Source organism: Melanerpes formicivorus, unplaced genomic scaffold (assembly GCF_026170545.1).
Source record: "Melanerpes formicivorus ecotype bairdi unplaced genomic scaffold, bMelFor1.0.p_v2 SCAF_9, whole genome shotgun sequence".
NCBI classification, from domain to species: Eukaryota; Metazoa; Chordata; class Aves; order Piciformes; family Picidae; genus Melanerpes; species Melanerpes formicivorus.
Window position 1 is genome coordinate 12,599,002 of NW_027142361.1, and position 22,518 is coordinate 12,621,519.

A 22,518-nucleotide genomic window follows, 5' to 3' on the forward strand; every position below is an offset into this window, starting at 1 on the left:
GTCCAGAAGTCCAGCCCAGTGGGTGGACACAGGAAATTAGGTTATTTCCTACCATGATCCCTTGCACCATTATAAGTTTCGCGGCGGGGTCTGGCACTTCCTCTTTTCTTCCTCCTCCGTCAGTCGGTAACATGGGGGAGAGATCTCCTGGCTTTGAGCCTGGCTAGGCCCAAGGCCACGGGGGGGATGGGCAGTCTCAGATCTGGCCAGCTGAGACTAGCCTAGCAATGGGAGGGGGAAGAAGGAGCCCTGGGGGTCTCGGATGTACCCTCAGGTAGGGATGGGATTTCTCTGGGTCTGTTTTGGGTTCTTTTTCTCTTGTCACTGTATTTCTAGTTCCCTGCACGCACTCACTGCTCTCTATTTAAACTTTCCATCACTTTTGCAATCTGTTTGTTTGAGTCGTTATTTCTGCGCGTGGTGGGGAGGGGGTCTGCCCCAACCCATTACATTTTGGCGCACCAACGTGGGGCTGGCTGTTGTGCCCACTCTGCAGATCGATTGCAAAGGATGGAGAGTTTAAATTCAGTTCTGGGCGTCGGTTTGGGTTTGGCAGTTGGGGGCTCAAGTGATGTTGCCGGGGCGGCCGTGTAAGCTCTTGTGGATTGTGGGGGGATGACTGGTGCGCTGCCGGTGGCACGGACCCTCTGCTATTTCAGGCAGGGGTGGTTCTCGACCATCGGCATCGGGGTACCGCTTAAGAACGCGGAACCTGCCCCTCCTCCGCGGCGGGGAGCGAAGTGGGGGAGGGGCAGCGGCAAGCAGATCAGAGTCAGGTCCGTTCTCGCTGCGGGGATAGAGCCAGCCGCTGCGAGCGGGCGAGCCAGCTCCCAAAGCCCCGGGGGGCCGACGGGGACTCCAGCTGGAAAGCCGTTTTCAAGGGCTCTGAGAACGCGTGTATGCCTTTCGCTGGAGAAGCCGTTTGAGTGTCCGAGGGGTGGAGGTGATTTTGATTCTGCGCCGTGGCGGCAGAGGTGGGCGGAGCCCTGCTGCGGGGCGAGCGGCGGCGGCGGACCCGGCCGTACGCTCGGGCTGCGGCGGGCCCGGCCCTAGTCTCTTCCCCGACTTTTTCGGACGAGTTCCGAAACTGGCGCCGAGCACCTGGCTCCACCTCCCTTCTTCTCAGTGAGCTGTGGTGCAGCCCCTCCCTTTCTGGTGGTGGGGGGGGGTGTGCAGCCGGATGCTGTCTTGTTTTGGTACGGGTACGCCTAGTGGGGGGGCGGAGTACCTCGGACAAGCATCCGTGTAGTGGGACCGCAGTTGGAAGCGGTTGGTTGCGGCACCCTGGATGGATTGAAAAAGGCAGTCGTGGGTTGGATGGTTTCGACTGGCCTGCCCCAGCGGTGGAGAATATGCCGCCGAGTGACCATAGGTGAAAAAGTAGAGGCTTGGCTGAGAAGTCGTGAGGCTGTTCCAGGTGACCAGGATGCCCAACGGATCCATGGAGAACTTGCACCACAGGAGAATGAGTTCTGCATCGCCGGGAGGTTCCACTGGATGAAGGAAGAAGAACTGGAATGGACAGACACTAGAGCCTGACTGAGAGACTGTTTGAGTGGACGCCCAGATGAAGACACGGACTTCGCCGGACATGTCATCAGTTTTCTGATTTGATGATGTGTTTGGGTGCAGGCATCATGGTTTGAAATAAGGGGTGGATCCTGTCGTAGTTTGGGCTGGCTGCCCTCTGCTACAGGGGTGTTTCCTGTGTCCAGAAGTCCAGCCCAGTGGGTGGACACAGGAAATTAGGTTATTTCCTACCATGATCCCTTGCACCATTATAAGTTACGCGGCGGGGTCTGGCACTTCCTCTTTTCTTCCTCCTCCGTCAGTCGGTAACATGGGGGAGAGATCTCCTGGCTTTGGGCCTGGCTAGGCCCAAGGCCACGGGGGGGATGGGCAGTCTCAGATCTGGCCAGCTGAGACTAGCCTAGCAATGGGAGGGGGAAGAAGGAGCCCTGGGGGTCTCGGATGTACCCTCAGGTAGGGATGGGATTTCTCTGGGTCTGTTTTGGGTTCTTTTTCTCTTGTCACTGTATTTCTAGTTCCCTGCACGCACTCACTGCTCTCTATTTAAACTTTCCATCACTTTTGCAATCTGTTTGTTTGAGTCGTTATTTCTGCGCGTGGTGGGGAGGGGGTCTGCCCCAACCCATTACACTAAAGGAATACAAAAAATAAAATATGAGTCTTCGTCAGGCAGCTTCCTCGGGACAGCACCCAGACCAGTGTGGCCGGTTGACGTTGCCCCCTTAAGAAAGGGAACATGGTGGACGGAAGTTGGTAAACGGAAGGAATAGTCTAAACTAATTTCATTGGACGAGTGGGAGGAAGCACTTCTGAGCTGGGACTATACTGGACATTTCCAGCACTTCTCAGTCAGTCTTGCTTCCGCCTCTTCTTCAGGCAACAGCTTTCTGTCCTGGGCTTTCTGCCAAGGCTTCGGCCTTGAGGCCGATAAGATACCAGGCCTGTATATTAACTCCTTTCCAATTAACACGAACTGCTTCTAACTTTTTTTTCCTCTCTTTCCTTTCTCTTTCTATCCCATTCTGGGGAAAGGGGGGGAGAGAGGGGAGAGCGGAGGTGGGGGACCCCTCTCTGCCGAGAGGGATTACTCTCATTTCTGTGTTACTCTGTTGTATATCTTTGTATATATTGTAGATATTGTAAATTTGTAAATAATCCCCTGCAAACCCTACATCGCTTTGTAAATATAGCTCCACTGCTTTGCTAATTCAGCTTGCGAGTTTTTTTTTCCTTTCCCTTCAATTTTTTTTCCCTTTTACTTTACAAGGGGGAAGGGAGGAGGCTTCTCGGCCTTACCCTTCCACCCACCACATTTTTTTTTATTGGCGTACCCAACGTGCGGCGGATAATTAGTTTAATTTATTATCTGATTGATTTAGTGTTTTCCAGCTGAATTAGCAAACATGAAGGTATTGTGGTTTGTGGAGCGATTATTCTTTTCAATTTTTGGGGCTCTGGTTTACAGGTATTGTTTGGGTTTGATTTTGGATTACCTGGGTAAATATTTGGTGTGGACAATTTATATGTGGGTTATGTATAGAGTTAAATTATGGTATGGAAAATGTATTAATTTCCTATGGCCAGTGAGATACAGGAATGTTACCTCCACCACTCTCCCAATTGAGATAAAGGGTTTTAAGATTCCGCCTGAGGAGACAGTAACTTTAGGTGATGCCTGGGATCCAAAGGTGATTTATGTGATGTGTATAATTCTGCTGCTGGTGATAACTAATGTGTTTTCTCTGTATTCCTTGTGGCGAGAGAAAAAGGTGTCCAGGGCGTGTTTTGTTATTAAAACTAGATCAAAAAGAAAACGCCGTGGCTCTCGATCAGTCCCAGAGTCATCTAGTGACGAGGACTGTGGAGAACCCGTGTCAGTTAAAAAGAAGGCTAAAAAGTTAATTGGTAAGGCAGCTCTAAATGACTTTGCTGATTCTAGCAAGCAGCCAAGGGCATCGGCTGGTATCAACATGGCACCTACTCCTTCTCCCACTCCTTCTCCTTCTTCTTCATCTCCGTCGGCCAGTAATGGAGCAACGTCACTTCCACCCACTCCCTCGGTGGGACCGGAAGTCACTGCCCCAGCAGCTGACTTATCTCAGGACCTGTCAGCTTCCATTAAGGTGGCTGTAAATTCAAACACAGCTCCAGTTAAGGTGGCTCCTTTAAAGACTAGAGCTGCAAAGGCCCAAGATGGAGAAGAAGAGGTGGAGACTGATCCTGGTGAGGGGCCCTCTACTCTAAAAGATCCTGCTCAGGAGGAAGAGAAGGTTTGTTTTAAAGATCTAGCTAACCTAGTGAGATCAAAGCAGGATAGAGATGAAGCTAGGAAAGCAGCTGGCAAAGGTGGTTCTCAGCTTAAAGAGATCCTTAGGAGAATGACAGCAGGATTATATGGGCAAAGAATTCAGGGAGACGAGGAGGAAGATGATATTACGGACTGTTCTTCTCCAAGGGAGGAATTGAGAAATGTCCGTAAAGATTTCACCAGGGCAGATAAGGAGCCAGTTCTAGCTTGGCTTAGTAGATGTTATGATACAGGTGCTTCAGCTCTAACAGTTGGAGACAAGTCAGCAGCTCAGTTAGGAACTCTCTCAAGGGACAATGGAATAGATAGACATCTAGGCGAAGCTCTTGGTAAGGTTAATCTGTGGATACGCCTTTTAATAGCGGTTGCCCTGAGATACCCTTCCCGAGATGATCTTCCCTGGAATCCTAAACCCTGGACTACCATAGATGAGGGAATTAAGCGCTTGAGAGAATTTGCTGTTAGAGAGCTACTCTATGGTGAACATGAAACTCTGAATCCTGATGACATTCCTGTGGGTATTGGTCTTGCTAAAAAGATTATCAAACTTGCTCCTTCTAATTATGCAAACATTCTGGCAAGCAGAATTGTGTCAAGAAGTTATGGTGGAGCTTCTCCTACGGTTGGCCAATTCAGTGATCAAATGAGACAATTGGAGGATAGCATGACACGTGGTTTTTTGGTTTCGGCCATCAAAACGATGTCTGGTGATATTCAGAATTGCATAAGAGAGTTAAAAGATGAATTTAGAAATTCCATATCCCAATTGGCACAAAGGGATAATTTCAATTCTTCCTCCAGGTGGGTACAAGTCTCATCTGTGAGGAATACACGTCCTCCAAGGAGGTCGTTCCAAAACAGGACATTCCAAAACAGGTCATTCCAAAACAGACCACCAAGGCAATCACGTAGAACTATTTGGATAACTCTGCGTGATCAGTTTGGTGAGAACATGAACCGCTGGGATGGCCAACCAACTTCTAATCTTTTCAGGAGACTGAGGGAATTGCAAAGTGGCAGAACCCGAGGTAGCAATACCAGAAGGGTAGCTGTTACTTCCACAGTTCCCCAGAACGACTCTTATGGCTCCAACAGTGGCTCCAGTTATAACATGCAAAGTTATAACCCTGCACAATATGTGCAATGCACATGTGCGCATGTTCCCCATAACTAGGGGTGCCCTGCCTCCCGCCAGGGGGAGGAGAGGGATAACAGAGATAATAGAATCTATTGGGATGTGTACATCCAGTGGCCTGGCACTTCGCAATTTCGGAAGTACAGGGCCTTGGTTGACACAGGAGCTCAGTGCACCATAATACCATCAAATTATCAGGGATCAGAGTCTATAACTATTCTGGGAGTCACTGGTGGATCTCAAGAGTTAAGTAAGGTAGAGGTTAATATAAGTTTAACTGGTAAACAATGGAGGAAGCATACAGTTGTGACCGGACCTGACGCACCTTGTATTTTGGGAATTGATTTTCTGAGAGAAGGGCGTTTCAAAGACCCTAGAGGTTACAAATGGGCTTTTGGAGCAGCTTCTATAGAAATTGATGGACAAAAATTGAAGCTATCTGCCAGACCTGAGCTTTCTGATGAATCTGCAGTTGTGGGACAACATAAGATACAGGACATTAAATTGCCGGTTGCTTCTCAGACTGTGCACCACAGACAATACAGAACCAACCGTGACTCTTTGTTGCCCATTCAGAATCTGATTCGTCAGTTGGAAAGTCAGAAAGTCGTCAGCAAAACTCATTCACCTTTCAACAGTCCAGTGTGGCCTGTGCGGAAACAGAATGGAGACTGGCGTCTGACGGTAGACTACCGAGCCCTAAATGAAGTGACACCACCTATGAGTGCAGCAGTACCAGACATGATGGAACTTCAGTATGAGCTGGAATCCAAAGAGGCCAAATGGTATGCTACCATAGACATTGCTAATGCATTTTTCTCTATTCCCATAGCAGAGGAATGCAGGCCTCAGTTTGCTTTCACCTGGAGAGGAATCCAGTACACTTTCAACAGGCTGCCAATGGGCTGGATCCACAGCTCAAGCATCTGTCATGCGGTGATCCACGATGCTCTGGAGAAAGGCAGTGCTCCAGAACACATCCAGTTCATCGATGATATCATCGTCTGGGGTAAAACTGCTGAGGAAGTCTTCGAGAAAGGTAACAAAATCATTGACATTCTTCTGAATGCAGGTTTTGCCATCAAACGAGACAAGGTGAAAGGACCTACCACAGAGATTCAGTTTCTGGGAGTGCGGTGGCAAGATGGACGCCGACACATTCCAGTGGATGTGGTAAATAGAGTCTCTACCATGGCAAGTCCCACCAACAAGCAAGAGACCCTACGTTTCTTGGGGATAGTGGGATTTTGGAGACTGCACATTCCTGGATACAGTCAGATTGTGAAACCTCTGTATGATGTGACTCGAAAGAGAAACCATTTCCACTGGGGACCTGAACAGCAAGCAGCCTTTGACCAGATAAAGCAAGAGGTAATTCAAGCAATGGGTCTGGGACCTGTCCGAGATGGTCCAGACATTAAGAACATTTTGTACACAGCTGCAAGTGACGATGGTCCAACCTGGTGCTTGTGGCAAAAAGCTCCAGGTGAGACACGTGGACGACCTCTTGGTTTCTGGAGTCGAGGTTACAGAGGTTCGGAGGCTAATTATACTCCAACAGAGAAAGAAATTTTAGCTGCCTATGAAGGAGTAAAAGCATCTTCTGAAGTGATTGGAACTGAATCACAACTTCTTCTAGCTCCCAGATTACCAGTTTTGAATTGGATGTTCAAAGGCAAAGGATCCACACCACATCATGCCACAGACTCAACCTGGTCCAAGTGGATGGCTCTGATAACACAGAGAGCTCGAATGGGAAATCTTGAAAGACCTGGTCTAGTGGAGGTGATCTCAAGTTGGCCTGAAGGCATCAACTGTGCTAAACCTCCAGAGGAGAAAGTAACTCGTGCTGAGGAAGCTCCTCCTTACAATGACCTTTCTGATGATGAAAAGAAATATGCTTTGTTCACAGACGGTTCCTGTCGTCTTGTTGGGAACAAGCGAAGGTGGAAGTCTGCAGTGTGGAGTCCAACACGCCGAGTTGCAGAGGCGAAAGATGGAGAAGGAGAATCCAGTCAGTTCGCAGAGGTAAAAGCTGTCCAGCTAGCTCTCGACGTAGCTGAACGTGAGAGATGGCCAAAGCTTTATCTCTACACCGACTCATGGATGGTAGCCAATGCTCTATGGGGTTGGCTAAAGAACTGGAAGAAGAGTGGTTGGCAGAGAAAAGGAAAACCCATTTGGGCAGCCAACCTATGGCAGGACATTGCTGATCGAATCGAGAGAATTCCAGTGAAAGTGAGACACATCGATGCTCACATTCCTAAGAGCAAAGCTACTGAGGAACAGCAACACAACCATCAGGCAGATCTAGCTGCAAGAGTTTCTCAAGTAGACATGGACTCTAATCTTGATCTCGACTGGAAACACCGAGGTGAGATATTCTTAGCTCGGTGGGCTCACGATTCGTCAGGACATCAAGGCAGAGATGCAACATACCAATGGGCTCGTGACAGATCCATAGACATTTCCATGGATGCTATCACACAAGTCATCCATGACTGTGACATTTGTGCTGCTATTAAGCAGGCAAAACGACTTAAGCCCTTGTGGTATGGTGACAGATGGTCCAAGTACAAGTATGGTGAAGCCTGGCAGATTGACTACATCACTCTACCACGTTCTCGTTCTGGTAAGCAATACGTGCTTACTATGGTAGAGGCAAACACTGGATGGTTGGAAACTTATCCAGTTCCACATGCAACTGCACGCAACACCATTCTTGGTCTGGAGAGACAAATCCTGTGGAGACACGGAACTCCAGAGAGGATTGAGTCAGACAACGGAACTCATTTCAAGAACAACCTTGTCAAGAACTGGGCAAAAGAGCACGGTATTGAGTGGATATTCCACATTCCCTACTATGCACCAGCTTCAGGAAAGATTGAACGCTACAACGGTTTGTTGAAGACCACTCTCAAAGCCATGGGAGGTGGATCTTTGAAAAACTGGGAAAAACATTTAGCACAAGCAACCTGGCTGGTAAATAGTAGAGGTTCAGTGAACCGAGCCGGACCTGCACATTCAGATTTGCTACGGAAAGTAGAAGGTGATAGAGTTCCTGTTGTTAGAGAAAAGAATCTGTTAGGTAAAATTGTTTGGGTATTTTCACCCTCAGGAGAGGCTAAACCTGTCCGAGGGGTGGTTTCAGCTGAAGGTCCGGGTCACACTTATTGGGTAATGCAAGAGAATGGTGAAATTCAGTGTATTCCACAAAGAAATTTAACTTTAGCTGAAAGAGGTTAATTTCGAACTGTTGTACAGCTACATTGCGTCCAGAGGAAGAATCAACGAGGAATCTACGGTGCACGAACCCTGAGATCCCTGAGAGCCCTGAGTCAACTAAGAGACCCTGAGAATCCCTGTTTCCCTTTTCTTCGCTTCGTCGGTGAAGAAATGAACTGTTTTCCATTTTTCTCATTTTCTGATTTTCCTGGACTTTTGAATCATCTACATCTGAGCATAGCCAGAATGGACTATGAACTTTACTCACGAACTGTAAAAAATCGTTTTGGATTGGATGGACAGTATGAACAGCCAATGAAATTGTTTAGAAGGGGTGGATTGTGGCCGGTTGACGTTGCCCCCTTAAGAAAGGGAACATGGTGGACGGAAGTTGGTAAACGGAAGGAATAGTCTAAACTAATTTCATTGGACGAGTGGGAGGAAGCACTTCTGAGCTGGGACTATACTGGACATTTCCAGCACTTCTCAGTCAGTCTTGCTTCCGCCTCTTCTTCAGGCAACAGCTTTCTGTCCTGGGCTTTCTGCCAAGGCTTCGGCCTTGAGGCCGATAAGATACCAGGCCTGTATATTAACTCCTTTCCAATTAACACGAACTGCTTCTAACTTTTTTTTCCTCTCTTTCCTTTCTCTTTCTATCCCATTCTGGGGAAAGGGGGGGAGAGAGGGGAGAGCGGAGGTGGGGGACCCCTCTCTGCCGAGAGGGATTACTCTCATTTCTGTGTTACTCTGTTGTATATCTTTGTATATATTGTAGATATTGTAAATTTGTAAATAATCCCCTGCAAACCCTACATCGCTTTGTAAATATAGCTCCACTGCTTTGCTAATTCAGCTTGCGAGTTTTTTTTTTCCTTTCCCTTCAATTTTTTTTCCCTTTTACTTTACAAGGGGGAAGGGAGGAGGCTTCTCGGCCTTACCCTTCCACCCACCACAACCAGCAACCGCCGGGGACCAGCCGCTGCTCTCCTTTTCGGGCTGCAGGAATCGCCATCGCTGCCGAGTTTTGCTGCGGGGAAGGAGCAGCCGCCCTTTCACGTGGTCAGTCTCGTGATCCCAGCGGCGGGAGCGGCTGAATTTAAAAGGCTCTGCTGCGGCTCGGGGGGCTCTCTTCGTCGGGCACCTCTCCCGTATTCTCTTGTACTCTCATGCGCCGCCCTTTTTTTTTTTTTTTTTTTAAATTGGCAGTTGGTGCTGTGGCCAGGGACAGCCATGGTTGTAACTCGCAGCAAAATCTCCCTAAAAAAATCAGTGTCGACCCAGACCGAGGTAGAACAGAAGCAGGTAGCTGTCCAGGTATCTGGCTGTAGAGAATGCTGGAGCCTGGCACTTGAGACGCAGGGTAGTGGGGGCAACTCTTGTATAAGGTGTGAGCAGGTTGACTATCTGCTTAATATGGTGGCCAGACTGAAGGATAAGGTTGCTAGCCTTAGAAATGTAAGGGAATGTAGGAAAGAGGTGAACCAGAGGAGGAAGGAGATGGACCAAAGGAGGAAAGAGGTGAATCAGAAGAGGAAAGAGTTGAATCGGAGCAAGCAGGCTCTGCAGGCTCCCCCAGCAGAGGCTGGTTATTCAAAAAGCAGAGGGGAATGGACGCAGGTTCCTCTCAAAAGACGCAAAGTTAAACCTCCTTGCCTCCCCTCACCTTCCCCGCTGCTCTTGGAAAACACATATGGAGCACTGGAGATTGAGGGTGAGGTGGTCCTGATGCCGGAGGACACACCACCTGGGGTTCTCCCTAAGGCTAAGCAGCCTAAGGTTAAACAGCCTAAGGCAAAGCAGCCTAAGGTCAAACAGTCTTCCGCTGGCATCAGGACCTGTTCCCTCAAAAAAAAGAGGAGGGTAATTGTTATTGGTGATTCCCTTCTGAGGGGAATGGAGGGCCCTATATGTCGGCCTGACCCATCTCATAGGGAACTCTGTTGTCTGCCAGGAGCCCAAGTTAATGATGTTACCAGTAGGCTGCCTAGACTGGTGCAGCCCTCTGACTACTACCCTTTACTAGTTATGCAGTTAGGGAATGATGATGTTGCAACCAGAACTCCCAGGGCTATCAAAGGTGACTTCAGGGCCCTGGGAGACCTGGTTGAGGGGTCAGGGGCACAAATAATTTTTTCATCAATACCCTTAGCTGCAGGAGGGAATACCATAAGGAACAGGTCAGCAGCTATAGTTAACAAGTGGCTTAGAGGCTGGTGCAGTCAAAAGAATTTTGGGGTTTTTGATATTGGGAAACTTTCTACTGCACCAGGCCAGCTGGCAACAGATAGAGTACATCTGTCCCAGAGAAGGGGAAAGGTCACTGTATATGAGAACGGACTGTCCCCCAAAGGTAAAAAGATCCTGGGTAGGGAATTGGCGGGTCTCATCGACAGGGCTTTAAACTAGTTTGGAAGGGGCTGAAAATAGTCCTCTCAGACAAGAGTCTAGGGGCAACAAGCTAGAGTCGGAGGTGAAACCAGCAGCCCAGCTGAAGTGCATGTACACTAATGCATGAAGCATGGGTAACAAACAGGAGGAGCTGGAAGCCTTGGTGCAGCAGGGAAATTATGATGTAGTTGCCATCACAGAGACGTGGTGGGACAACTCACATGACTGGAGCGCTGCAATTGACGGTTACAAGCTCTTCAGGAGAGACAGGCGAGGAAGAAGGGGTGGAGGGGTGGCCCTTTACATCAGGAAGGCACTAGATGCCATTGAGATGGAGATTAGGGACGATTGGGTTGAATGCTTGTGGATAAAAATTAGAGGGAAGACCAGCAGAGCAGACACCCTGGTTGGAGTCTGTTATAGACCACCCAACCAGGAGGAAGATGTTGACGAAGCATTCTATAGGCAGCTTAGGGCTGTCTCAAGATCTCCGGACCTTGTTCTCATGGGCGACTTCAACCTGCCTGACATCTGCTGGGATCTCAACACGGCAGAGAGAAGACAGTCTAGAAGGTTCTTAGAATGCATGGAGGACAGCTTCTTATCCCAGGTGCTGCGAGAGCCTACCAGGGGCAAGGCTATGCTTGACCTCCTCTTCACCAACAGGGAAGGGCTGGTGGGCGATGTGGTGGTTGGAGGGTGTTTGGGGTCCAGTGACCACAAGATAATTGAATTCTCGGTTTTTGGTCAAGCCAAGAGGGGCAGCAAGAAGACCTCCACTCTGGACTTCCGGAGGGCAGACTTTGGGTTACTCAAGGAACTAATTCAGAGGGTTCCTTGGGATAAAGCCCTTAAAAACAAAGGGGTCCAGGAGAGCTGGACCTACTTCAATGAAGAATTGTTGAAGGCGCAGGGACAGGCTGTGCCAATGTGCCGGAAGATGAGCCGCCGGGGCAGACGGCCAGCCTGGATGGTTCATGAACTTTTAATGGAACTGAGGGAATAAAAGAGGGTGTATCACCTTTGGAAGAGAGGGGAGGCAACCCACAGAATGTTTAAGGATGTTGCTAGGTCTTGTAGGAAGAGAATTAGGGAGGCAAAAGCACACTTGGAGCTTAAACTGGACTCTACTGTGAAGGACAACAAAAAGTCCTTCAATAAGTACATTAATAGTAAGAGGAAGGGAAAGGACAACCTCCACTCCTTGGTGGATACGGAGGGGAACATTGTAACAAAGGATGAGGAAAAGGCAGAGATACTTAACACCTTCTTTGCCTCAATTTTTACTAGAAGGGCAGAATGTCTTCCTGACAGCTGGCCTGCAGAGCTGGCAGAAGGAGCCAGGGAGCTGCACAGTTTCCCTATGTTCCATGAGGAGGTGGTTGGAACTCTCCTTAGCAGCTTGGATCCCCACAAGTCCATGGGACCAGATGGGATTCATCCTAGGGTGCTGAGAGAACTGGCAGATGAGCTGGCCAAGCCACTCTCCATAATTTTCCAGCAGTCCTGGCTCACTGGCGAGGTCCCAGAGGACTGGAAGCTGGCCAACGTGGTGCCCATCCATAAGAAGGGCCGGTTGGATGAGCCAGGGAATTACAGGCCTGACAGCCTGACCTCAGTGCCAGGCAAGATCATGGAACAGGTCATCCTGAGTGCAATAACCCAGCACTTACAGGATGGCCAAGGGATCAGGCCTAGCCAGCATGGATTTAGGAAGGGCAGGTCCTGCCTGACCAACCTGATCTCCTTCTACGATCAGGTGACCCATCTGGTGGATGTGGGGAGGCCTGTTGATGTAGTCTACCTGGACCTCAGCAAGGCCTTTGACACCATCCCCCATAGCAAACTGCTGGCCAAGCTGTCAGCCCATGGCTTGGACGGGAGCACTCTGCGATGGGTTAGGAACTGGCTGAATGGCTGAGCCCAGAGAGTGGCGGTGAATGGTGCCACATCCAGCTGGCGGCCAGTCACTAGTGGTGTGCCCCAAGGATCAGTGCTGGGCCCTGTGCTCTTTAACATCTTTCTTGATGAGCTGGATGAGGGCATTGAGTCCATCATCAGTAAATTTGCTGACGACACCAAGCTGGGAGCAGGAGTTGATCTGCTGGAGGGTAGAGAGGCTCTGCAGAGGGACCTCGACAGGCTGGACAGATGGGCAGAATCCAACGGCATGAGATTTAACGCATCCAAGTGCCGGGTTCTGCACATTGGCCACAACAACCCCATGCAGTGCTACAGGCTGGGGTCAGAGTGGCTGGAGAGCAGCCAGGCAGAGAGGGACCTGGGGGTACTGGTCGATGGTAGGCTGAACATGAGCCTGCAGTGTGCCCAGGCAGCCAAGAGGGCCAATGGCATCCTGGCCTGCATCAGGAACAGTGTGGCCAGCAGGAGCAGGGAGGTCATTCTGCCCCTGTATACTGCACTGGTTAGGCACCTCGAGTACTGTGTCCAGTTCTGGGCCCCTCAGTTTAGGAAGGATGTTGACTTGCTGGAACGAGTCCAGAGAAGAGCAACAAAGTTGATGAGGGGTTTGGAACACAAGCCCTATGAGGAGAGGCTGAGGGAGCTGGGGTTGCTCAGCCTGGAGAAGAGGAGACTCAGGGGTGACCTTATCACTCTCTACAACTACCTGAAGGGAGGTTGTAGCCAGGCGGATGATGGTCTCTTCTCCCAGGCACCCAGTACCAGAACAAGAGGACACAGTCTCAGGCTGCGCCAGGGGAGGTTCAGGTTGGATATTAGGAAGAAGTTCTATACAGAAAGAGTGATTGCGCTATGGAATGGGTTGCCCGGGGAGGTGGTGGAGTCGCCGTCATTGAAGGTGTTCAGAAGGAGACTTGACAGGGTGCTTGGTGCCATGGGTTAGCTGTTTGGGTGGGTTGGATTGGTTGATGGGTTGGACACGATGATCTTGAAGGTCTCTTCCAACCTGGTTTGGTTTATTCTAAATAAAGGTTTATTCTAAACATTAATTCACCTTAAAAAAACCACCAACAGCAAAAGAACAACAAAGGGGAGCTTTAGTATAATCTTCAGAGGGAGAAAACGTCCAACAGTTATATTGAACAGTGCCAAAGGGTTTTGAAGTGCTGTGGTCCATTGACTGTAGGGCAAATAAACAGCCATTTACCACTTGGAAAACATGTTGCAGTAAATATACTAAAGTGAATGTGAATAACAAGTCTTATGAGGAGCTGAAGGAACTGGGATTGCCTAGCCTGGAGAAGAGGAGGCTGAGGGGAGACCTCATTTATTCTCTACAGCTCCCCGAAAGGAGGTTGGAGTGTGTGTGGGATGTTGGTCTCTTCTCTCTAGTATCACATGATAGAACAAGAGGAAATGACCTGAAATTGTACCAGGGGAGATTTAGGTTGGACATTAAGAAAAACTAATTTCCTGAAAGAATGATCAGACACTGGAACAGGTTGTCCAAGGAGGTAGTGGAGTCACCATTCTTGGAAGGGTTAAAGAAATGTGTGGATGTGGTGCCTTGGGACATGGTTTAATGGCCAGGATAGAGTAACTACCACTATTTATCGTCTTCTGTAAGTGGTTTCTACAGATTTCCTTGCCTTTCTTTTTAAAATGTCTCCTTCCCCACCTAGCTAGTTCTCATTTCTCTTTATAAAGAGTTTATAAGAGATTAGGATGGGAAGAGAAAGGAGGGTTTTAAGAAAGACACAATGGACCAGGTCATCTGAGTGCTCTTTTATTCACACACTAATGAGGTGTTCATGGACTTGAGTATCTTTATCTGCCTTGTTTGAATGAGAAGTAGTTGGGTGCAAAATGTTTCTTGCTTAAGATTTCTTACAATGTCTCTTTGTCTTTCCCACCCTCCAAGTGAAACTATCTGTATAAGACTCTCTGCTCAAGGTCTGTTTCTCCCTCGCTTCAGAAGATAGTGTGGACAAGAGATTAAATGACACAGGACGGTTTGTGACCTCAAGCACATACAAGCAAGGGTGACTCCAGCCAGGAATTCACCTCTGCGTAGCTGCCAGTGAAAAGCTGGGAAAGTGCTGTAGCAGCACAACTACTGCTCTTGGGAGACTACCCTGAAATGGGAATGTTTTCCTTACAGTGATAACAGATAGGAGTTAAACTGCTGCTCTAACTATGTGTTAGGACAATGTGACTAAAAGCCTTCATAAGGGTGTATGAAGCAATTTACACACAGCTGTACTGATAAAGGCAGTGATTGGGTTAACAACGGCAAGCTGTGTGAAGTTGTCTCACCTTTCAGCTGGGAAGGCTTGTGGGAGTGTGATTGGTACTGTTAAATAGTGAAAAGGAGCTGGCAACACTTTCAAAAATAGCTTATTTTTCTGCAGCATAATTGATCTCCCTTATTTTACATTATTACTCTAAAGATGAGCATGTATTGAGAAATAATTGGTATTATTCATACAGGATAAAGGACTTTATGCAGATAGTAGGAGGTAACACAGACTGAGCTACCCTTCAATGCCCAATGAAGGTTTTTGTATCAAAACTCTTCAGTGAACTCCATAGAGTTCCTTTTTTTGTTTGACTTACGTGCAGTAGTTATTGGGAGCCTCCTTGAAATTAGGATGGACCCAGACACACAGATATGTTATTAGGTTATATTATTTAGGCTCCTAAATTAGTTTTGCCTTTTATAATTGGAAATGGCTTAAACTTCTGAAAGGGAAGTTTCCTGATAGCCATGTATTCTTTTCTGGTAAGTGTAACCCTACACCTTTGCCATGAGTTATGCGTTGAGGATTGGACTAGATGACCTTCAAAGGCCCCTTCCCTTAAAGACTCTTTAGCTTGGAGAAGAGGAGACTGAGGGGTGACCTCATCAATGTTTATAAATATGTAAAGGGTGAGTGCCAAGAGGATGGAGCCAGGCTCTGTTCAGTGTTACCAGATGACAGGACAAGGGGCAATGGGTGGAAGTTGAGGCATAGGAAGTTTCATGTAAATATGAGGAAAAATTTTTTCACTGTGAGGGTGACAGAGCCCTGGAACAGGATGCCCAGGGGGGTTGTGGAGTTTCCCTCTCTGGAGAGGATGTGTTCCTGTGTGATCTGGTGTAGGTGATCCTGCTTTGGCAGGGGGGTTGGACTGGATGATCTTTTGAGGTCCCTTCCACCCCCTGAAATTCTGTGGTTCTGTGGTTATGTGATTTTGAACAATTCCTTCCCTGAAAGGATTTTCATAGTCCTTAAACAGGCTGCCCACCCTGGACCCACTGATGAGCCAAGTGAGGTTACCTCTATCTGCTCCCTGGCCACAGCATGGAAGTACAGCATCACCCTTGTGAGAGGTCTACAGCACAAGTTCTGTGAGAGAACTGGGGCTGCTCAGCCTGGAGAGAAGGAGGTGCAGGGGAGACCTTCTCATTTGCTACAGCTCCCTGAAAGGAGGTTGGAGCCAGGTGGGTGTTGGTTTCTTCACCCAAGAAACAAGCAATAGGATGAGAGGGAACAGCCTCTCATTGCACCAGGGCAGCTTTAGGTTGGGCATGGGGAACAATTTCTTCTCTGAAAAGGTTATCAAAGCCTGAAACAGGGTACCCAGGGCAGTGGTGAAGTCACCATCCCAGGAGGGGCTTAAAAGACCTGCAGATATATGGAGCTGAGGGACATAGCTTAGTGGTGACCTGGCAGTGTTGGGTTAACAGTTGGACTCAATGATCATGAAAGTCTTTTCCAACCAAAAGGGCTCCACCCCACACAGTCTCCTGATGAAGGAATGTCAGAGGCACAATAAAAACTCCCCAGTAATACTGCACGTTTTGCTGCACGGCTTCTTCGGGCCAAGGAGCCATTCAGTGTCTCAAGAACAGCTTAAGGACAGTTCCCTCTACACCCCTACCACCCATGGCACTGAGCCAGCCTGCAACAGAAGGAGCAGACACCTACCTCTCCCCCAGCCAGCAGAAATGTGCATGCTGCAAAGCTACAACCATCTGGAGTCCTGACTCGCTGCTTCCCATCTGCACTGCTGGCAGCAGCAAGAGGAGTAAACCAGCGACGGCTGGAGAAAGCTGGGGATCATCTTGCATGAAGCTCTTCTGCTCCTCTGTATCAGCTCCAGGGATACTAGCTCCTCTCCAAAGACTTCCCTTGGACACATGTTGCTTCCTCCCAGCACCCCCAAATCTGCTTGCTCTTTATCCAGCTCTGGGGCATGCAGGCTAGAGAGCTACTGTCAGGCACAGCTCAAAGGCTGAGGCAGAGCCCAAGGCTGCAGAGCCATTTGCAGTAAGGAGCTGGAGGAGTCCTCCTGCAGAAGCTCTGGTTCTGACCATCAATCACCTTTTGGGCTGGGCCCACTGAAGAGCAGTAGCTCGTTCCATCTGCCTTCCAGCTGCACCAGCTTCAGGTTACACAACAGGAGCCTCCTTCTCAGGTGACCACACACTGACCTCTGCCACTCAGGTGAAACACACAGGCCCACCTTGGGGATGAGGCAGAGAAAGCAGCTCAGCAGCTCACTTGCTCCTTGGTAATTTCATGTTGCCATCCACACACACTTCATCATATTCCTGCCTTGCTCTGCCTATTTGGACAGAGCAGTTGATGCTGTTTCAGAAGTTTCCTGGGCAAGAACACAGAATCCCAGCATGGTCGGTGCTGGAAGGGACCTGTGGGGATCATGTACTCCAACACCACTGCTAAAGCAGGGTAATCAACAGCAGATTGCCCTGAATGGAAATGTTCAGCTGAGTCTGGAATCTCTCCAGAGAAGACTCCACAACCACTCTGGGCAGCCTGGCCCAGGGCTTCAGCAGCCTCAGAGAAAGAAGTTTCTCTTCAAGCTCAGATGGAACTGATTCAAGTTTGTGCCCATTGCCCCTTGTCCTGTTGCCAGGCACCACTGAAAAGAGTCTGGCTCTATTCTCTTGACTACCACTTAGCTATTGATCAGCACTGAGAAGATCACCTCTCAGTCTGCTGTTCTCTGCTGTCCCCCAACCCTTCTTCCTCAGAGAGATGCTCCAGTCCCCTTATCATCTTTTTATCCTTTGCTGCACTCCCTCCAGTAGTTCCCTGTCCCTCTTGAACTGGGGAGCCCAGAACTGGTCCCAGGACTCCAGATATGGCCACACTATGGCAGAGTAGAAGTGGAAGAGAGTTTCCTTTGACCTCACTAGGACAGAACAGAGGACTGCAAGAACAGCTAGTTGCACCCAAAAGGTCAACTAGCTTTTCATCAACAGAGCAATAGCAATATGGATCTAGAGTCACATCTTCAGGGCAAGGGGAGAGCAAGACAAGCCTCAATGCCTAAAGCAAGGCTGGAATACATGACCTGGTACCAGAAATTTGTGCCTGGATCACCCAGGCTAACAGAGCCCCAAAAAAGCTCCCCAAGCAAACAACATAAAAAGGAAAGAAGCACTGCAGAGAGATCAAGTGGGGCTTCATTCCCCCTATGGCTTTGCTCCATGTCAGCACTGATGGTTCTTCTCAATACAGTTTACTGGGATCTTCCCCTGCATTTGCTCCCACTGCTGGTGCTTCCTGCAGAGCTGTGCATCAGTGCAGGGCAGAAAGGATGCTCCCTGAGCTGAGCATGAACCCACCCATTCGTATGAAAATCTCTATTGACTCAGTAAAACCACAATCTCTCCAGCAAAGCTACTTCTGCCAGCCAGACCACACTCCTGGCCTCAGGGCATCCTCAGCTTTATTGGCCTCTGCTTGTCAGTTCAGCCATGCCAGCCCAGGAGTGATATTTCCATCATCTTCATCAGAGACCTGCTGACACATTTCAGCCTTCTGCCATCCAAAACCAAGAGCAGGAGACACAGCAGCGTATTAGTGGTGACAGCCAACACCATGCTACCTCCTCACCCTGATCTGCATTCAGGGTCCTGTTCACATATTTAACTACAATGGCATTTCCATGAAGCATCCCCAGAAAGCCCATGACCTAGGAGTATGTCTTTAGTGCACAGAAGCAAGAAGGTGACTGCAATCATCTGGACCTTCCCAAGTTCAACTACCAACACCACTTATAGAGGGTGGAGATACTCTTCTCACTGCATGGGCACTGAAAAAGAAGCAGCAAAATCTCAAACCCCTCCAGGCACTCCTGAACAGGCTGAACGCATGAGAGTCTCTACAGGGAACCTCATGCAACCTGTCACATTGGTCAAACTAGATCTGTCAAGTGCATTTATCTCCATTTCATCAGATCTCAGTGTGCAAAAAGAGAGCAAAACTAAGCCCTGACCACTCCTGCCACCACAGACTGCTGCAGCAGGAGATCAGACCCATACAGATAGCCTTACCCAGCTATGCAGGACACCAGGCTTGTCCTGACTGTGCTGCAAACTCAAGTGACACCCCATGACCCAAACTGGATGGATGTGGTGTATCCAAGTGAAGCCCCAAAACAGATAGCTTTCGAGAATGTGAAGCAATTGAAGGAAGCACAAACCACATAGAGTAATAAATCAGCTGAGGCCTGGGACACTGTGATAAGGGCTGACGAAGTGAGCATGATTCAGAACCAGAAAGGTCAAACTGACCCTAACAGCCTTGTCCAGTCAGTAAAACTAAGCCAGGCACACCGGGAATTGACCACCAAGAAGATCCTCAAAAGAGATGTCCCTGCCCACGCTCCACCTACACCACGCTTCTTATGAATATGTATGCAGAGATATGATTATGTATGTGATCTGATGCAATACCACATCCAAAACTGTATAAAAGACATGCTTTTGTTACGGGAAAGGCAGAAATCCATTTAGTGATTTCTCCAACGCGTTGCTAATAAAATACCTCCTGTCTATCTGACTTAAACTGAGTCTCTTAGGCAGTTATTCTTGCCTTTTGGGGCAAAATTCGGCATCATTTTCTGGCGAGCCAGCCAGGAGCCAGACAGGAGATCCAGACCTTAAGGGGTCCTCCCGAGCCGGGTCCGGGGCCGGGACCCTCTGGGCGCCCCTGACAACTTTTTTTGTCAGAAGAGACCCCCCCGGACCAGCGCTCGTTGGTGGACAAAGGGTTACCTGCATCTCCTGCTCCATACAAGAGGTATTTTAACTGTTTATTTGTTTGGGGATAAAAGCGCTTCACAAGAATAAAAGCAAAGGAGAAGGTGAGGTGGAACCTTTTAACTTCACTGCTGATGCAGAAGGAAAAACACAGCAAACACCCTCCACACAAACACACAACCCTATGTTTCTCCTGTGTTAAGGATACCAAAACCTCTGGCCCTCAGGGATTTAAACTGCCATGGTAGAGCCTGTCAGCACTTAGAGCAGCTTCCTTCAAAGGTTTCCAGAGCTTTGAACAAGACACAGATGTGACTGCACTCACACAAGGAGAGGGGATGATCTCTGGCACATTTCTGTGGGTCTGACTGTGCAGAGAGCACCCACAGGGCTGGAGAAATACAGTCCTGAGATAAGGTGGGGGGACCTCCTGTGCTGTCCATGCTCCCACCATAGTGCACCCAGAACTCCCTTCTCCATGACCCCATCATAGCAGGGGTGGCCACAGCACAAGTTTGGCAAGGCACCATCCTCACTGCATGTGGTATTATGCCAGTCACCTTTCTTGAGCACATCTTGTGGAGGGGACAGGCAAGCAGCCAAAGTGCTGCTCCAAATTCCACCCACAGGGCACCCAGCAATGTTTCCCACTACCTGAGACAGCATCAGGGGGACACACGCATCAAATGTGGTCACATCCCACTGACAAACGTTGTATTGGAGGACCTGAAGGTGTGTCCCCACCCCAGCAGCACGGCTTGGGGAGCATAGCTGGGGTGTGATCATACTGCCACCGCTCCATGCTCTGTTGTCCCCGTGCCAGAACCCACTGCACGGTACCCAGCCTGTCCTGCAGTGGGGTAAACAACCCAGGGGTGTTGCACTGGGCATTGTATCCCACAGCACCTCATGCTGGGAAAGAGGCTGGGAGGACCCAGTTTGCAAGTGGAAACCCATTGGCAAGGTGGCACACGACAGCGTCCCTGTCCTCTCCTTTAAGGAGGGGGGGCCCACATTTGACACCACTACAGCTTCATCCCACTGGTCTTCACTGCACTCAGCAACCCCCACTGAGAAACAGCCGGGAAGACAAGGAGAGCGGTGAAAAACGTTTCATTAGTGGGATTGCACCGGCCCCCTGTGACTGTTTGAGGCTGTGCCTTTAACAAAGGGACACCATGGCCGAATGTTTTATAAACAAAGGACAGGTCTAAACTAATTTCATTGGCGGAGAGGCAGAGCACTGCCTTAAGTTTTGATTCCCAGTGAGACTAGTCTCAGTCTTTGTGACCGTTTGAGGCTCCAACCCTCGACAGTCTTGCACTTTCTCCTTTCACAGCTTGCGGCTTCTGGGCTTTCGGCCAGACTGACCTTGAGCAGATAAGGCCTCTACTAACATATAACTACTTTTAATTAACAATTATTCCTTTTCTCTCTTTCTAACCCTCTCTGGGGAAAAGGGGGAGAGAAGGGGGCTACAGGGGGGGGAACCCTCCTCAGCGGAGGAGGGAATCTCATTCATGTGTTACTTTGTTGTATATTTCTGTATATATATTGTAAATACTGTAAATTGTGTATATAAACCTGCATTTCCTAAACCGTTTGTAAATACAGCACAAATCCTTTGCTAATCTAGCTGTGTTTTTTTTTCCTTTCTTTCATTTTTCTTTCCCTTCACTTTACAGGGGGGGAGAAGGCTGGGCCTTCCCCTCAACCCTCGACACCCCCACGGCACATCCCACCCTGGGAACTGAACTGCACAGAGCCCAGCCCCAACCACACTGCCCACGACCTCACCCCACCCGTGGTGAGGCAGCTGTGGGGGGTGGGTGAGGGTGTCACACACTTCATGCAACCACCTTTCCACTGCAGCTGACCCCCACGGAACAGGGTCCCACGGCTCCCCCTCCACGGGGTTAAACCTACGGCAGCCCCTGCCTTCCACCCCTACGGCACAGAGCTCCATTGCAGCTTTCCCTCCCCCTGCAAACCCCAAGCCTCACCTCAGCTCCACAACCTCAGAACTCCACAATCTCAGCTCCCTCAAACGCGGGACCCACTACAGCTCTCGTTCCAAACCCTGGCTCCCACAGCACCTCCCGCGTCCGACGGTACCCCACACCCCACCCCCCCGCCAGAAGCTCCTCTGTGGCACCGGACCCCACTGCAGCCACCCCGAAACACTAGACCCCACCACAGACAACCACACAGGCAAACTCTGGGTCTTCCTGCATCACTGCAGCTTCCCCCCCGCCACAGACCTCCCTTCTAAAGAGCGACCCCTCAGACATCCCCCTCACGGCGCCAGGCCTCGAGGCGCTCCGTGACTTCCGAACCCCACATGCAAGCCCCCACGGCCTGCGCCTCCCACGCCTACGGCGCGCCACTACCTTGTACTTGCTGAAGCCGGCCAGCTGCTCGGCGGTCACGTACTCCATGGTAGCCAACGATGACCGATGCCGATGCCTCCGCTCCGCTCCGCGCCCGCCCTGAACCCCGCCTCTAGCCGCCACAGCCCGCCTCTAGCCGCCACAGCCCGCCTCTAGCCGCCACAGCCCGCCTCTAGCCGCCACAGCCCGCCTCTAGCCGCCACAGCCCGCCTCTAGCCGCCACAGCCCGCCTCTAGCCGCCACAGCCCGCCTCTAGCCGCCACAGCCCGCCTCTAGCCGCCACAGCCCGCCTCTAGCCGCCACAGCCCGCCTCTAGCCGCCACAGCCCGCCTCTAGCCGCCACAGCCCGCCTCTAGCCGCCACAGCCCGCCTCTAGCCGCCACAGCCCGCCTCTAGCCGCCACAGCCCGCCTCTAGCCGCCACAGCCCGCCTCTAGCCGCCACAGCCCGCCTCTAGCCGCCACAGCCCGCCTCTAGCCGCCACAGCCCGCCTCTAGCCGCCACAGCCCGCCTCTAGCCGCCACAGCCCGCCTCTAGCCGCCACAGCCCGCCTCTAGCCGCCA

The 22,518-nt window shown here is 50.0% G+C and overlaps 1 protein-coding gene across 2 annotated transcripts in view; it reads right to left on the minus strand.

Moving 5' to 3' along the window:
• The window catches only part of SELENOI (selenoprotein I), a 107,852-nt gene extending 85,793 nt beyond the window's left edge, over positions 1-22,059 (minus strand). For both annotated transcript variants that reach the window (XM_068143037.1, XM_068143039.1), the window contains exon 1: positions 21,957-22,059. In XM_068143037.1, the coding sequence (XP_067999138.1) occupies positions 21,957-22,004 (48 nt within the window). In that variant the 5' untranslated portion in view covers positions 22,005-22,059. The remainder of the gene's footprint in view (positions 1-21,956) is intronic.
• Between the last annotated feature and the right edge of the window lie 459 nt (positions 22,060-22,518).